This window comes from Xenopus laevis, chromosome 6S (assembly GCF_017654675.1).
Source record: "Xenopus laevis strain J_2021 chromosome 6S, Xenopus_laevis_v10.1, whole genome shotgun sequence".
Taxonomy (NCBI): domain Eukaryota; kingdom Metazoa; phylum Chordata; class Amphibia; order Anura; family Pipidae; genus Xenopus; species Xenopus laevis.
In genome coordinates, this window is record NC_054382.1 from 133390362 (window position 1) to 133407591 (window position 17230).

Sequence of the window (17230 nt, forward strand, 5' to 3'; positions counted from 1 at the left end):
TTTTCGGGTCGGGATCGAATATTAGACATTCTAATTTTTTCTTAACCTTCAATTCGAGTTGTGAGCATATTCAAATATATTAGAGTAAAAAAAAAAAATATATAAATTCACATAAATTCGACCTATGATAAATCTGCCCATGAAAGTCTTAGCTGAAGGATTTCTTTTGTTTCTATAAGAATCTAAAGAAATCACACTTGTCCTTGTTCAGACCAGACTGGCTGTGGTCAACTTGATCTGAACAAGCAACTCCGACCATATCACAAAAAAAAATAAAAATAAATTATTTTGGGGTGATTATTGGCTAATCTGATCTTAAACCATCATGCTGGCACCATACAAGGAGCACACAACAAATTGAGAAAACATAACATACATGATACATACATTTAAAGGGATAGAGTGCATGTGATAGGTCCATTTTACTAGAAGAATGACATCAACTCACATAACCTATAATTATTTCAATTCAATATTTGGTTGTGGCCCCAGTAGCTCAGACATATGAAAATACTGCCAAATCAGATATTTAGCCTTAGTTCCAAATATATCCAGGACAGCAAATATTCACCCCCAATCTCACCCTAATTAACCCTTCAAATTTCCAGAATTATGTAGAAGAGGAAAAAGGCATTCTCCAAAAATCAGCTTACCTTAAAGGGGAACTATCTTGAAAATGTAAGTTTAATATAAGGTTCATCATACTGAAATAAGAAACTTTCTAAATACAATCAATTAAATATTCTGTAATGTTTCTGAAATAATCAAGTTTATCTTCACTATTCCTCTCTCAGCATCTGTTTCTCTTCATTCTGTCTTCATGCGGCAGTTGGGTGTCAGATATTCAGTGACAGTTAGATCCAATATATCTTATAGGGGGGCTCCTTTTGCCTAGAAGATGTATTAGAGCTCACTCTATTAAACTCACCAGACATCATGTCTCTCTACATGCAGGATTTGTGCAAAAGGCAGTTATTTTGTTACATTTTGTTTGTACTGGAATCAGTTATTTGAGTGAGCTCTAATACATTTGATAGGAAAGGAGCCCCCCTATAAGATATATTGGATCTAACTGTCAATGAATATCTGACACCCAACTGCCACATGAGGACAGAATGAAGAGAAACAGATGCTGAGAGAGGAATAGTTAAGATAAACTTGATTATTCCAGAAACAGTGCAGAATATTTAATTGATTGTATTTAGAAAGTTTCTTATTTCAGTGTGATGAAGCTATATTACATCTTCATTTTCACGATAGTTCCCCTTTAATAATAATAACCCCCCCCCCGTCCTATTGACGTTTCAGGTAGGAATGCACTGAATCCACTATTTGGGATTCGGCCGACTCCCAGAAACCTTGGTGAAAGATTGACCGAATACCGAACCGAATCCTAATTTGCATATGCAAATTAGGGGCAGGAAAGGAAAAAAAATCTTCTTTTGTGGTCGAAAAGTCACGTGATTTCCCTACCCGCCCTGATTTACATATGCAAATTAGGATTTGGGTTCGGTTCGGCCAGGCACAAGGATTCGCCTGAATCCGAATCCTGCTGAAAAAGGCCGAATCCTGAACCGAATCCTGGATTCGGTGCATCCCTAGTTTCTGGGGAGAAGTCCGAGCAAAATCAAGGTGGCAATAATAGAATATAAAACCATACTGTGTTGCAATGTATTTCAGAGTAAAAAGACTAGTGGGTAAGATAGAGCTGATGAGGAAAAGACAAGAAGCTGTAACATAGATTGGGTGAGAAGGTCTATATACCCGCTGCATTTTTAGACATTTTACCTGACTGAAGCTCTAGGGCTATGTGTGGGGCATCAGTCTCCACATCAATATCATCATGATCTTCATCTTCTTCGTCTCCTCCAAACCCGGGGTAAATATCACTGTTGGCGTCATTTTGCAGACTCGATGGGCTGCATCTTCTACTAGAAGTCACCACCGAGCGTCTTATAATCGCCAGCTTTTCCTTGGTCCGTCTCTTCATGTCGTCCCAACGTCTCCTCAGGTCTCTAGTGGTTCTGGGCGACCGGGCTACAGTGTTGATCTTCTTGGCAATCTCTAACCAGATTCTCTCCCGTGCCGGCTGGCTCAGGTTGACTCGCTCGCTTCCATAAAGCTTCGAATGATTCTTGGTCACTTCGGCCACCAAAATCTCAAGCTCAAGAGGAGAAAACTTCTCCTTCCTCTTCCTCGGGGCACAGGTCATTCTAAGGGTGCGCCTCTTGTAAAATGAAACAAGAAGTGCGATTGGACAGGATATTCCAATAAGCTCACTGTTACAATATATACAATGTAATAAATGGTATTATCAGTATAAATTCTTCAGCATTAACTCAAATGCATCAACATTGGCTAAATGACATCACAAATCCACAAATTCCTAAAATACTCACTGAATACGCAATTTATAGTTCTAGTTTATATACTGAGCATTATAAAAAACACAAGTAACTTTATAAAGACTGATTTGAGTCTGACCAGCAAGTAGTCAAGGAAGTTGTCAGGAGAAAGAAAGAGGCTGATGTTCTTCTGCTTAGGAATAAAATTAGAAACCTCTCTCACATCTTTCCTAAGCAGAAGAACATCAGTCTCTTTCTTTCTCCTGACAACTTCCTTGACTACTTGCTGGTCAGACTGGTGGGAAACTGACCAGCAGGTGGCGCTGTTGTAGCAAAATTCATTCATATTAACAGTAAGTGTATCCTTTAATATCTTGGAATAAAAAAATAAATAATCAATGTACATTGCAAAAGTTCTTATAATAGTCCCCTCATCAATTTTACATTAAAGTATTTTTAAGGTTTACTTATCCTTTAAAGCCAAAAACAAAATGGCTAGAAAATACTGTATATACTGTTCTTGCTGTACCAGCTGAAGGACTGAGCAGCCCTATAACAGTAATGATCCAGGAATTAAAAGACACTCCCATCCGGTTAGACCTTCCCCTTCTACACATTACATATTATTTAAAGCAATGCCTGGTTGCTATGGATACTGGACCTTGTTACTATGCAGTAGCAACGTCTCAAACTAAAAAGCTTCAGTACAAGTTATTACTAAATTAACCACAATAATGGATGCTTAAGAGAAACTGCAAGTTATTTTAGATATAAACATTTTACATTAAATGACTTTCCCTTTAAACACAATACTTAATATTTTGGGCACGCTTCTCCCTTTAAGGCATGATTTTACTTGCACTTTAATAGAAGCCGAGGGACTGGCAGGACAGAAAGCAGATGGCACCGACTCAAGCAAGAATCTTATGTTTAATTCACAAAGTCAAGGCTTCCAGGTATTAAAATCACTCGGGTTCTCTCTTATTTTACTGAACGTGTGTGCAGGTTGCTAAGCTCATGCCCCTTTAAAAGACAGGCTGCTAGGCCCATAGCCCTTTAAGAAACAGGTAGCTAGGCCCATAGCCCTTTAAGAAACAGGCTGCTAGGCCCATAGCCCTTTAAGAAACAGGCTGCCAGGCCCATAGCCCTTTAAGAAACAGGCTGCCAGGCCCATAGCCCTTTAAGAAACAGGTTGCTAGGCCCATAGCCCTTAAAGAAACAGGCTGCTAGGCCCATAGCCCTTTAAGAAACAGGCTGCCAGGCCCATAGCCCTTTAAGAAACAGGCTGCCAGGCCCATAGCCCTTTAAGAAACAGGTTGCTAGGCCCATAGCCCTTAAAGAAACAGGCTGCTAGGCCCATAGCCCTTTAAGAAACAGCTTGCTAGGCCCATAGCCCTTAAAGAAACAGGCTGCTAGGCCCATAGCCCTTAAAGAAACAGGCTGCTAGGCCCATAGCCCTTTAAGAAACATGTTGCTAGGCCCATAGCCCTTTAAGAAACAGGTTGCTAGGCCCATAGCCCTTTAAGAAACAGGTTGCTAGGCCCATAGCCCTTTAAGAAACAGGTTGCTAGGCCCATAGCTGGCAGGGTGTATCTCTGAGCACGTTTGCAGTTTGCATTCATTTTCTATATTAAGCAGCTTGTGAGATATTTGCAATGTAGACTGAGAATACCAGGATTTTAGCTCAACTGAGAATCAGCATCTCTAGGGTTAACTATACGTTGGACTTATATAGGAAATGACAGGGTCACTGACACTCTTGGCCTTCAAACAGAGCTGCTGAGCTGAAGCCTGACTAGTAGTATAAAACTGCTAATATCTCATGAAAACTTTAAAAACCGAAAATAAATGTAAATCGCAAACGTGCTCAGGAAATAGTAGGATTGAGGAAAGGTGTATCCATCAGGCACCCCTTGTTACACAGGTATACTCTACACCTCTATGCTTCCTAATGTTGGAAATACGGGGTTATTTATTAAAATCTTCAATAAAAAAAAAAGTTTGACCAAATTAAAATCCATGAATTACCCTTATTTATCATTAAAAAAAAACACACAAAAAAAAATCTGATCGAGAAAAACCGCGGCTTTTTCGGATTGTTGTGCAAAAAAACAAAATTTCTCAGATAGTCGCCTGAAAAAAACAAAATTTCTGTGATAGTTGCGCAAAAAACCCCAAATTTCTGTATAGCTTTCTGGATAACGGGTTTCTGCATAATGCATCCCATACCTGTACTATTAACTACTGCCTCTGTTGCAATGAAATCGACTGCCATAAAGCACAGCTGAGAGGAGGTTTTTCCATTTCCCAGCACTAGTACAACCTTGCTCTGGTTTTATGAATTTGTTTACTTTGCAACATCATTTCATTGATTGCATAAAAATGATCCAAAAAATGAAAAGCAGTGCCAAAACACAGTCAGCGTGTTAGTATTAATGCTAGTGAAGCTGACAGTTGCATACGGAGACAGGCAAGTGTCGGGTCAGAATGCTGCTGAGGGGAGAAGCTGCTTTGCCAGACACACACACTCCGGTCAGACAATAAATGTTGCCAAGTCTGCTGAGCGAGACAAAGTAGCAGCCAAAAACAAAGCAGTTAAAATGTAATGGAGAGAATAAATGAGTCCAGAGGTTTATAGATCACTGCTGTCCCATGAATGTAACAAAGGGGAGATAGAGATTATTCATTATACACAAACACACAGCACTTTGTTTTCTGACAAATACACACATGAAGGGTAAATAACACTGATCCCTCAGCTCCCTGCATTTATACCAATGAATAAACTGTCACACAGCTAAATGTGTTCATGTGCGGCAGTTTCCTGTGTATTTTGCAGCTTAGACTTCCTGTACAGGAGCCCAATATTGCAGCTTAGACTTCTGGTACCTTCCGGTCACTAGGATGAATACCCAGTCGCTAGGATGAATACTCAGTCTCTAGGTTGAATACAAAGTCTCTAGGATGAATACCCAGTGTCTAGGATGAATACCCAGTCTCTAGGGTGAATACCCATTCCCTGGGATGAATACCCATTCCCTGAGATGAATACCCATTCCCTGGGATGAATACCCATTCCCTGGGATGAATACCCATTCCCTGGGATGAATGTCCCAGTCTCCGGGGTGAATACCCAGTCTCCGGGGTGAATACCCAGTCTCCGGGGTGAATACCCAGTCTCCGGGGTGAATACCCAGTCTCCGGGGTGAATACCCAGTCTCCGGGGTGAATATCCAGTCTCCAGGGTGAATACCCAGTCTCTAGTAAGAATTCCCAGTCTCTAGTATGAATACCCAGTCTCTAGGATGAATACCCATTATCTAGGATGAATACTCAGTCTCTAGGATGAATACCCAGTCTCTAGGATGAATACCCATTCTCTAGGATGAATACCCATTCCCTAGGATGAATACAAAGTCTCTAGGATGAATACCCAGTGTCTAAGATGAATACCCAGTCTCCAGGGTGAATACCCAGTCTCCAGGGTGAATACCCAGTCTCCAGGGTGAATACCCAGTCTCCAGGGTGAATACCCAGTCTCCAGGGTGAATACCCAGTCTCCAGGGTGAATACCCAGTCTCCAGGGTGAATACCCAGTCTCCAGGGTGAATACCCAGTCTCCAGTGTGAATACCCAGTCTCCAGTATGAATAACCAGTCTCTAGTATGAATACCCAGTCTCTAGTAAGAATACCCAGTCTCTAGTAAGAATACCCAGTCTCTAGTAAGAATACCCAGTCTCTAGTAAGAATACCCAGTCTCTAGTATGAATACCCAGTCTCTAGGATGAATACCCAGTCTCTAGGATGAATACCCAGTCTCTAGGGTGAATACCCATTCTCTAGGATGAATAACCAGTCTCTAGGATGAATAACCAGTCTCTAGGATGAATACCCAGTCTCTAGGGTGAATACCCATTCTCTAGGATGAATAACCAGTCTCTAGGATGAATAACCAGTCTCTAGGATGAATAACCAGTCTCTAGGATGAATAACCAGTCTCTAGGATGAATACCCAGTCTCTAGGGTGAATACCCATTCCCTAGGATGAATACAAAGTCTCTAGGATGCATACCCAGTCTCTAGAATAAATACCCAGCCTTTAGGATGAATACCCAGTCTCTAGGATGAATACCTAGTCTCTAGGATGAATACCCATTCCCTAGGATGAATACCCAGTCTCTGGGATGAATACCTAGTCCCTAGGATGAATATCCAGTCCCTAGGATGAATACCCATTCCATATGATGAATACCCAGCCTCAAGGATGAAAACCCAATCTCTAGGATGAATGCCCAGCCTCAAGGAGGAAAACCCATTCCAAAGGATGAATACCCAGTCCCTAGGATGAATATCCAATCCCTAGGAGGGTACTGATCCATAAACTGTCTTTAGCTTATGAAGCTGTGGTGTGGAGAAGAGCAACTTACTTGGTGCTGACTGGCTTTAGCCAACTGGCGATTGACAGATTCCACATTAGAAGAAGCAGTCTCTATATTGGATTCAATGCTGTCTGTAAATAGAAATGAGAGAGGGTTAAAGAGAAAGATATAGACTGGACATGAGACTTAATATTCACCATTAGGTTCCTGCCCCACACTGACACACTCTCTTTCTACTGTACTTTAGAGGTTCCTGATAACAAGCCAAAAGCACTAGTTCCCAACTGTGGAGCCAAAACTCTTAAAATGTCTATTATAAGCCTGAATGGACACAATTCCAGCAAATATAACTACATGTGATACGGTATTAACTGAGCCCTTGTATAAAACATGTTCTGTAAGGCTACAAATGTAATGTTATTGTTACTTTTTATTCCTCATCTTTCTATTCAGGTCTCTCCTGGTCATATTCCAGTCTCGTATTCATATAAGTGCATGGTTGCTAAGGGAATTTGGACCCTGGCTACCAGAACGCTTAAAATGCAAATTGAAGAGCTGCTGAATAAAAAGCTAAATAAGTTAAAAAACCACAAATAATAAAAAATGAAAACCAATTACAAATTGTCTCAGAATATCCCTCTCTACATCATACTAACAGTTATTTCAAAGGTGAACAACCCCTTTAAGTATATTTCTCGAGCATGTGGTGAGGGGTGAGGGTATTGGTGCGTGCGTCAGATGCTTCATCGGTAGATAAAGGCATCTGGCTCCTTGTGGTGGGGAGGCCCCCGTGGTTCTGTAGGAAAGGCTGCCCTGCTGCTTCCAAACCACAAATCAGAAACCATCATGTTTTATTTAAGTTCATTTACCATTTATACTGCAGTGTAAATAAGAGACAGCCCAGATCTGTGACAGTCACTCAGATATACTGAAACGTAGAGGATATTACTTATTGAACTGCGGAGGGAAAAGAGCGGACATGCACATACATGAATATATATATATATATACACAGGAGTCAATTCTATATTATACCTATAGTATCTCCTTGCTCATAGACAATAGATGCCAAGTCCTTCATAATCTGGTTCACATCAAGCACATCACTCTGCAACAAATAAAAACACATGAAATGAAAAACACGCACATTATAACAGATCTTACAGCAACAATACATTGTCAATGGAACTTGTAAAATGGATGAAAGGGCTATGCTAAGACAGTTTGTAATGTACATTCATTGTTTATTTTGTTTTAATTCCAAGATATTAAGGGATACATGTGCTGTTAATATGAATGAATTGTGTTACAACAGCGCCACCTGCTGGTCAGTTTCCCACCAGTCTGACCAGCAAGTAGTCAAGGAAGTTGTCAGGAGAAAGAAAGAGGCTGATGTTCTTCTGTTTAGGAATAAAATTAGAAACCTTTCTCACATCTTTCCTAAGCAGAAGAACATCAGCCTCTTTCTTTCTCCTGACAACTTCCTTGACTACTTGCTGGTCAGACTGGTGGGAAACTGACCAGCAGGTGGCGCTGTTGTAACAAAATTCATTCATATTAACAGTACATGTATCCCTTAATATCTTGGAATAAAAAAAACATACCGGCTAAGGGTTTTCTGTTTCAGGGCTGTATGGGGCTTCACATGCATTATATATAACATAACACTTTCGCTCCGAGCCTCGTTCCATTAAAGGGATAGTGTCATGGGAAAACGTGTTTTATTAAAAACACATCAGTTAATAGTAGAGATGCACCAAATCCAGGATTCGGTAGGGGATTTGGCCAGGATTCGGCCTTTTTCATCAGGATTCGGATTCGGCTGAATCCTTCTGCCCGGCCGAACCGAATCGGCATATACAAATTAGGGGTGAGGAGGGAAATCTCATGACTTTTGGTCACAAAACAATTAAGTAAAACGTTTTTCCCCTTCACACCCGTAATTTGCATATGCAAATTAGGGGTCGGTTCGGGATTCGGCTGAATCTTTCACAAAGGATTCGGGGGTTCGGCCGAATCTTAAATAGTGGATTTGGTGCATCCCTAGTTAATAGTGCTGCTCCGACAGAATTCTGCACTGAAATCGATTTCTCAAAAGAACAAACAGATTTTTCTATATTCAATTTTGAAATCTGCCATTGGGCTAGACATATTGTCAATTTCCCAGCTGCCCCCAGTCATGTGACTTGTGCTCTGATAAACTTCAGTCACGCTTTACTGTTGTACTGCAAGTTGGAGTGATATCACCCCTCCCCCCCAGCAGTCTAACAACAGAACAATGGGAAGGTAACCAGATAGCAGCTCCCTAACACAAGATAACAGCTGCCTGGTAGATCTAAGAACAACACTCAGTAGTAAAATCCAGGTCCCACTGAGACACATTCAGTTACATTGAGTAGGAGAAACAACAGCCTGCCAGAAAGCGGTTCCATTCTAAAGTGCTGACTCTTTCTGAAATCACATGACCAGGCAAAATGAGCTGAGATGCACCTACACACCAATATTACAACTAAATACACTTGTTGGTTCAGGAATGACATTTTATATTGTACAGTGAATTATTTGCAGTGTTAACAGTGTCATTTAGAAATAAAAACGACTATAAAAATCATGACAGAATCCCTTTAAAAGTCTCAGGGCTGTATGGAGCTTCACATTCAGTATATAGAACACTTTCTCCTCGTTCCATTAAGCAGCTTGATATGATCTCCTCTATACAGAGGACTGTGTGTTCAGCACGGATTAGGGGCTTTGACCAGTTCTTTTATACGGCAGAATGAAGTGAAATCCTAGCGTTCATTTCCACGTTGCGTTTAGGTCCATATCGAACCATCACTGAATTACTTCCAAGATAAAGGCAATTGGGGGCACCTTTGTTCGGAAGAAACCAATTTGTTTTGTCACCTTCTCAGTGCGAATAAGAAAAGGCGTCTTTTAGCAAATGAAGTGGGATGAGATTAAAATTCACCTTTAAAGGAGAAGGAAAGGTTAAAACTAAGTAAGCATTATCAGAAAGGTCCATCTAAATATACCAGTAAACCCTCAAAGTAATGAGTCCCCTGTCAAAAGAAATACTGCATTTCTTTCCTTCTATTGTGTAAACATGGGCTTCTGTATCAGACTTCCTGCCTTCAGCTTAAACCTCATTGCCCTGGGCAAGAGCATGCTCAGTTTGCTCCGCTCCCCCCACCCCTCCCTTCTCTACTGTAATCTGAGCCCAGAGCAGGGAGAGACTCAGGCAGGAAGTGATGTCACACCACATTAATACTGCAGCTCCTATTCTAAACAAACAGAGAGTTTCTAGAGCTTTTTACTTAGGTATGGTAAAACATTCTACAGAATAAATATAGCATTCTAGCTTGTACTATTGCAGCTAATCAATTGGCAATAAATGCCTCCGTAGCTTTCCTTCTCCTTTAAGTCACTGGCTGTATTTTGGGTTTTTATCTGATGTGTGAGGCTAAGTGTTGTGTGAATGAGCCTTTATCCAAGTGCTGAAGGGCTGCATTGTCCCACTGGGGCTCACAATTGATTTATTGAGCCTGTGCTGGAACCTCCATGGCTACATTTTTTCTCCAGAGCGTTTTACATGGAGTATGACGGCACCCGCTGGTATCCACATGTCTTTTCTGTTCCGTATTCACTGAGCAAAGTCAGCCGCTGTGCCAGGAGTTGAGCAAACAATGGGCTATGATGTATGTTGTTGCCGGGGCCTCGGACTCAAACTGAGCCGAAAAGACACAGCCCTGGTCTTGGGAAACAGCCCAGAAATTAGTTGTAGTTGTAAGGATCCAAATGGAACAAAGTAGAACATCCGACAGATGAGACATCACCATTCTTACTCCATTTGAATGTGCCAGCTGGAGCACGGATACTTAGCAACATGTATGTACTGCCAGCTACACGCGTGCTCACACACCGGTCACATGGCAACTGGGGCATATCCTTGATCTGTGTACATTTATTTAATTCAATGTGTGTACAGTTTCATTTATATCATTGTCTCTGATTTGGATTAAATCAGAACAAATCCTCACCACTCCCCCAAGAGCTTGCAATCCATACCATGCGGCACAGTGATGAAAAGGGGTTAATGGGGGATGTTGTCAATCATAACGATTAGGTTTTGGTCCCCAAACATTACTGGTCCCCTAATCATATGTTTGTCTTTACATGACTAAACTGAATCCAAAACTTATTTTGAATTACCGTATATACTCGAGTATAAGCCGAGTTTTATATACCTCGGCTTATACTCGGAATAGTCGCCAGCATCTAAGAATAGTCGCCGGCGCCTAAGAATAGTCGCCGGGGCCTAAGAATAGTCTCCAACAATATTCGCCAGCGTCCAAGAATGGTCACCGGCATCCAAAAACTAGACGCCGACACCTCCAATTGGAGCAGAAACCCCCAATTTTTTGATTGAAACTTACCAGAAGCTGCTGCATTTCTCACCCTAGGCTTATACTCAAGTCAATAAGCTTTCCCAGTTTTTGGAGGTAAAATTAGGTACCTCGGCTTATACTCGGGACGGCTTATACTCGAGTATATACGGTAATATAAAAACAAGAAACAAAGCAGTTCTAAGCTGTCCAATGATTAAATCTCATATGGTCTTTAGGATTCAAGTCAAACCCCCTAGTCCCTATGTGGACTGGCAGACTACAGAAGGCTCTGTTTGGCAGTACAACTGGTTTTTATTTAACCAAAACTTGCCACCAAACTGGGAATTCAAAAATAAGAACCTGCTTTAGAGCAACAGTCAAGGGGTTGGTGAGGAACATGTTGCTCGCAAGCCACTGGTTGGAGATCACTGCATAGATGAATCCTGGCTTTGGTGTTGATGCATTATCCTGTAGACTTTCCTACCTTAGTGATGGACCCGACCCATGCCTGCCCGCATCTGGCTCCCCCCCTCTATATATAGACCCACGCCCCCGAACAATGATGTCACAAATGGGGTGGGTTAAGTGCGCATCTATAAAAACGGAAGTCGGCAGTGTAAGGTTGCGGATGGGGAGAGCAGACAGAAAAGCTCAACTCAAACCAACCCTATACCCTCAAGTGGTGTGCCGAGGTCAGCCCAAACCCACGGGTATCAGGCCGGCCCACACATCACTATAGACTTTAATCAGATTCAAGCACCTCTTGAAGGTCCATTGCTTGGGTTAAAAAGAAGTATTACACATATAGGAAATACTGGCATCAGCAATGCCTAAAAAATGTAAGTAAAAAAGTAAATTTGCTCTTACCCCAACTCTCGCCCAACTGACCTTTCTGGTGTTGTTTCCCTAACTCACTTTCAGCCTGAGGCAGTTCCAAGTAGGGCTGCACCGAATCCAGGATTCGGTTTGGGATTCGGCCAGGATTCTGCGTTTTTCAGCATCCTTGTGCCTGGCCGAACTGAATCCGAATTTGCATATGTAAATTAGGGGCGGATAGGGAAATCACGTGACTTTTTGTCACAAAAGAAGAATTTTTTTTCCACTTTTTCTGCCCCTAATTTGGATATGAAAATTAGGATTCAGTTCGGTATTCAGCGAATCTTTCACCAAGGATTCCGGGTTTCAGCCAAATACCATATAGTGGATTCTGTGCATTCCTAGTTCCAAACCCCCAGGAGGGGCAGCCCCACATTTTGGGAAACACTGATGTAGTTAAATGCAGACAAGGCTTTTGGGCAACGCTATCTTTAGTGGATTTCTGTGAATCTCATTGGAGCAAGTTGCAGGAAGGTGTGTGAATGAGGCCAAGGATAAATTCCCTGCCAGATCCTGGCCCGGGCCCAGAGAAGAGATTTCATTCCATGCTGCTTCCCCATAAACCCCAGGCTAAATATGTAACTTTGCAGAAGCAAATATTATGCTAAACACGCAGCTTCCTTCAGCAATTTCAAAGAGCGAGAATTACGGTCACTTAAGCACATTAAAGAGAAATTATTCAAGAGATTCTGTAAGTATTCCACTATAATAAAACCATTTCGTCTTCTCAGGCTTAAACCTGGGGGTTTCTCTTATCCACGAGCCAACATGAAAGTTATTGCTAATTAAAAGGTACAGAACGTGCCCAGAGCCTGGACTTTCTACAGTCGGACACATAAACGTGTGGAATTCAGCGCATGTACTGGGCCATCAGTCAACTGCAACCCATTACTTTACTTCACTGCCCAGCAGGTCTGATTGACTGGATACCTATAGGACAGGAGGGTTTGGATTTGGACACTTCCAATTCTATTATAAGGGATAATGTACCCCCTACTGTAAATGATAAGGATATTAGAAGTCACTGAGGGGTTGTTCTGTGACCATATAGAGACACAAGGCTGCAGGCTGAGTTATACAGGGAACTCTGAGTATCACTCATGTATTATAAGGGATAATGTACCCCCTACTGTAAATGATAAGGATATTAGAAGTCACTGAGGGGTTGTTCTGTGACCATATAAAGGCACAAGGCTGCAGGCTGAGTTATACAGGGAACTCTGAGTATCACTCATGTATTATAAGGGATAATGTACCCCCTACTGTAAATGATAAGGATATTAGAAGTCACTGAGGGGTTGTTCTGTGACCATATAAAGGCACAAGGCTGCAGGCTGAGTTATACAGGGAACTCTGAGTATCACTCATGTATTATAAGGGATAATGTAAATTAATAAACATTAGTGGGTATAAAATAAGTGGGTGTTTTTAAATTAAGCTTTTTTATTTGTATGACTTTTGTTTTTCATTTATTTCTTTCTGTTTTTTTTTTAGCTCGGTCATTCGGAAAGAGACATTTCTTTCTCAGCAGGTAAACAATGATCTTTGTCACTTTGAGTTATATGTATATTGTATATACTCGAGTATAAGCCGAGTTTTTCAGCATCCAAAATGTGCTGAAAAAGTCTACCTCGGCTTATACTCGGGTCAGCGGTACCAGACCTGAGTAGCTGAGATTGCAGTCACTTTAAATAATTCCTATACCAACAGTTCACTTGGGGAGAGACTGCAATATCCCACAATGCCCTCTGTTGGTTATATGAAAGAATAACAGTGACTGCAATATCACACAGTGCCCTCTGTTGGTTATATGAAAGATTAACAGTGACTGCAATATCACACAGCGCCCTCTGTTGGTTATATGAAAGAATAACAGTGACTGCAATATCACACAGCGCCCTCTGTTGGTTATATGAAAGAATAACAGTGACTGCAATATCACACAGCGCCTCTGTTGGTTATGTGAAAGAATAACAGTGACTGCAATATCACACAGCGCCCTCTGTTGGTTATACGAAAGATTAACAGTGATGGCAATATCACACAGCGCCTCTGTTGGTTATGTGAAAGAATAACAGTGACTGCAATATCACACAGCGCCCTCTGTTGGTTATATGAAAGAATAACAGTGACTGCAATATCACACAGCACCCTCTGTTGGTTATATGAAAGAATAACAGTGACTGCAATATCACACAGCGCCCTCGGTTGGTTATATGAAAGAATAACAGTGACTGCAATATCACACAGCGCCCTCTGTTGGTTATACGAAAGATTAACAGTGATGGCAATATCACACAGCGCCCTCTGCACATGGTAGTGGGACAGTGGGACAATGCACACAGTAATCCATTTGGCAATTCTCTGTCACCATCAACTTTGCAAAGAAGTCCGGTTGATCGCTGGGGGGGTCGCTTTGGTGGAATGTGCGCTGCTGGGAGACAGGGCTGTAGTTGTGTCTAGGCTTATACTAGAGTCAATAAGTTTTCCCAGTTTTCGTAGGTAAAATTAGGTACCTCGGCTTATACTCGGGTCGGCTTATACTCGAGTATATATATATATATATATATATATATATATATATATATATATATATATATATATATATATATATATATATATATATATATATATATATATAGGGACGAGGTGAATCTAAAAATGCAGGAAACATTAATGGTGAGGATCAGATAGAGGCAACGTAAGTGACATTGCTCCCCTGCACATTTGGAAATGGAGCACCTAAAACTGCCTCAAAACCAAACCTGTTCCCCAGTCTCATACTGTAATGCCCATTGCACAGAACACGGCACCATAAGACTGTTCTTACAAAGCCGTCACTAAATCACTGCCTGCGGGGTCGCGACTGCTGAGGAAAGGTGAGACTATGAGGAATAGAATATCCCTGAGGGGCTGAATGTCTCACATGGAGAGACCTTTTTCTTGCAAAGAAATAAGTAACAAATATGTTAAAGGAAAAGAATGCAAGCTCTGGGGACGCTGGTTCCGGTAAGGTCAGGGTGAGATCCATTGAAGTTCCAATAATAGAGGAATGTTTGTATCCGTTTCACAGCTGGGCTAAAGGCCATTGTACACAATGAGAGGAACAATTAATCCCACTGGGAGGTTTCCAGGAACTTATTTGTGTTGGACACAGAGGGGAAATATATCATTTGTGAGCAGTCAAGCCAATAAGTCTTGCATTAACTTAAAGGGATACTGTTATGGGAAAACATATTTTTTCAAAATGAATCAGTTAATAGTGCTGCTCCAGCAGAATTCTGCACTGAAATCCATTTCTCAAAAGAGCAAACAGATTTTTTTTATATTTAATTTTGAAATTTGACATAGGGCTAGACATACTGTCAATTTCCCAGCTGCCCCCAGTCATGTGACTTGTGCTCTGATAAACTTCAATCACTCTTTACTGCTGTACTGCAAGTTGGAGTGATATCACCCCCTCCCTTTCCCCCCCAGCAGCCAAACAACAGAACAATGGGAAGGTAACCAGATAGCAGCTCGCTAACACAAGATAACAGCTGCCTGGGAGACCTAAGAACAACACTCAATAGTAAAATCCAGGTCCCACTGAGGCACATTCAGTTACATTGAGTAGGAGAAATAACAGCCTGCCAGAAAGTAATTCCATCCTAAAGTGCAGGCACAAGTCACATAACTGGGGGCAGCTGGGAAATGGGCAATATGTATAGCCCCATGTCTGATTTCAAAATTGAATATAAAAAAAATCTGTTTTCTGTTTTGAGAATTGGATTTCAGTGCAGAATTCTGCTGGATCAGCACTATTAACTGATGTGTTTTGAAAAAACATGTTTTTCCATGACAGTATCCCATTAATCAACACAATGATGACGTATTTATTGGACATTTCCATATTGTTGCCTCTTGGCTTATGACTTTAGCTGTGTGTGTGCCCAATTGGTGATATTTATAATAATAACAACACAAATGATAGTACTGAAGGGCTATTAAAGTATTGACTTTAAAGTATAAATGAAATACAGGTATGGGATCCGTTATCCTGAAACCTGTAATCCAGAAAGCTCTCCCATAGACTCATTTACCGTATATACTCGAGTATAAGCCGAGTTTTTCAGCCCCCAAAATATGCTGAAAAACTCTACCTCGGCTTATACTCAGGTCAAGCGCAAAAATGGTCGCCGGCGTCTAAGAATAGTCGACGGCGTCCAAGAATAGTCGACGGGGTCCAAGAATTGTCTCCAAGAATGGTCGTCGGCGTCCAAAAACGAGACGCCGGCACCTCCAATGGGAGCAGAAACCCTCAATTTTTTGATTGAAACTTACCAGAAGCTGCTGCATTTCTCACCCTAGGCTTATACTCGAGTCAGTAAGCTTTCCCAGTTTTTGGAGGTAAAATTAGGTACCTCGGCTTATACTCGGGACGGCTTATACTCGAGTATATACGGTATATAAAATAATTCACATTTTTAAAGTGATTTCCTTTTTCTGTGTAATAATAAAACAGTAGTTTGTACTTGATCCGAACTAAGATATAATTAATCCTTATTGGAGGCAAAACCAACCTATTGGGTTTTATTTAATGTTTATATGATTTTATTAGTAGACTTAAGGTATGAAGAGCCGAATTACAGAAAGATCCGTTATCCGGAAAACCCCGGACCCCGAGCATTCTGGATAACAGGTCCCATACCTGTACTGTTAAACATTGGGTAACGGTTGGAAGAAGGTTACAAGGTTGGATCATGAATATGGATACACGGAATCTAGAATGGTTGAATTTGATAAAATAAAGAAACCTCTTCAAAATCTGAACAAACGTGAAAATAAATCCCAAGTTGCTGGGAATTCATTCAATTGCTTCATTATACAAGTGTTGGATATTCCTTTTAAACACTGCGCTTATACAGACAATGACCGCCATCAAGAAAGTACTTTTCTACGTATGATCCAATTGGTTCCAACATCCAGAGTTTTATTTTCTCTCTGCCCTCAATTCAGATAACTTTCAAGACAATAGCCGGGTGCTTGAACTACTGTGCGGGTTGATTCTATTTTGTTTGGAGATGGAATTCAATATCCCAGTCGGCTGTAAATCTCCCAGTCTTGCCGTCGTGACAAAGAAAGCAGAAAAATGTCCCATGTCAAACGATGGCCTTTTTGTCAATGGAGCCGGAGAGATGAAAAATGAGCCTGAACTTCATTAGTGGCCTGAGCGGAGGAAGGTTACGGAGCTGAAAACAACAC

General features: G+C 41.2%; 1 protein-coding gene across 4 annotated transcripts in view; it reads right to left on the minus strand.

Annotated features, from left to right (window-relative positions):
• tsnare1.S (t-SNARE domain containing 1 S homeolog) overlaps positions 1 to 17230 on the minus strand; it is a 173145-nt gene that overhangs the window by 3441 nt on the left and 152474 nt on the right. For all 4 annotated transcript variants that reach the window (XM_041568039.1, XM_041568037.1, XM_041568038.1 and 1 more), the window contains 3 exons: positions 7761 to 7833; positions 6774 to 6856; positions 1789 to 2227 (listed from right to left, as the gene is read on the minus strand). In XM_041568039.1, coding sequence (XP_041423973.1) covers positions 1789 to 2227; positions 6774 to 6856; positions 7761 to 7833 — 595 coding nt within the window. The remainder of the gene's footprint in view (positions 1 to 1788; positions 2228 to 6773; positions 6857 to 7760; positions 7834 to 17230) is intronic.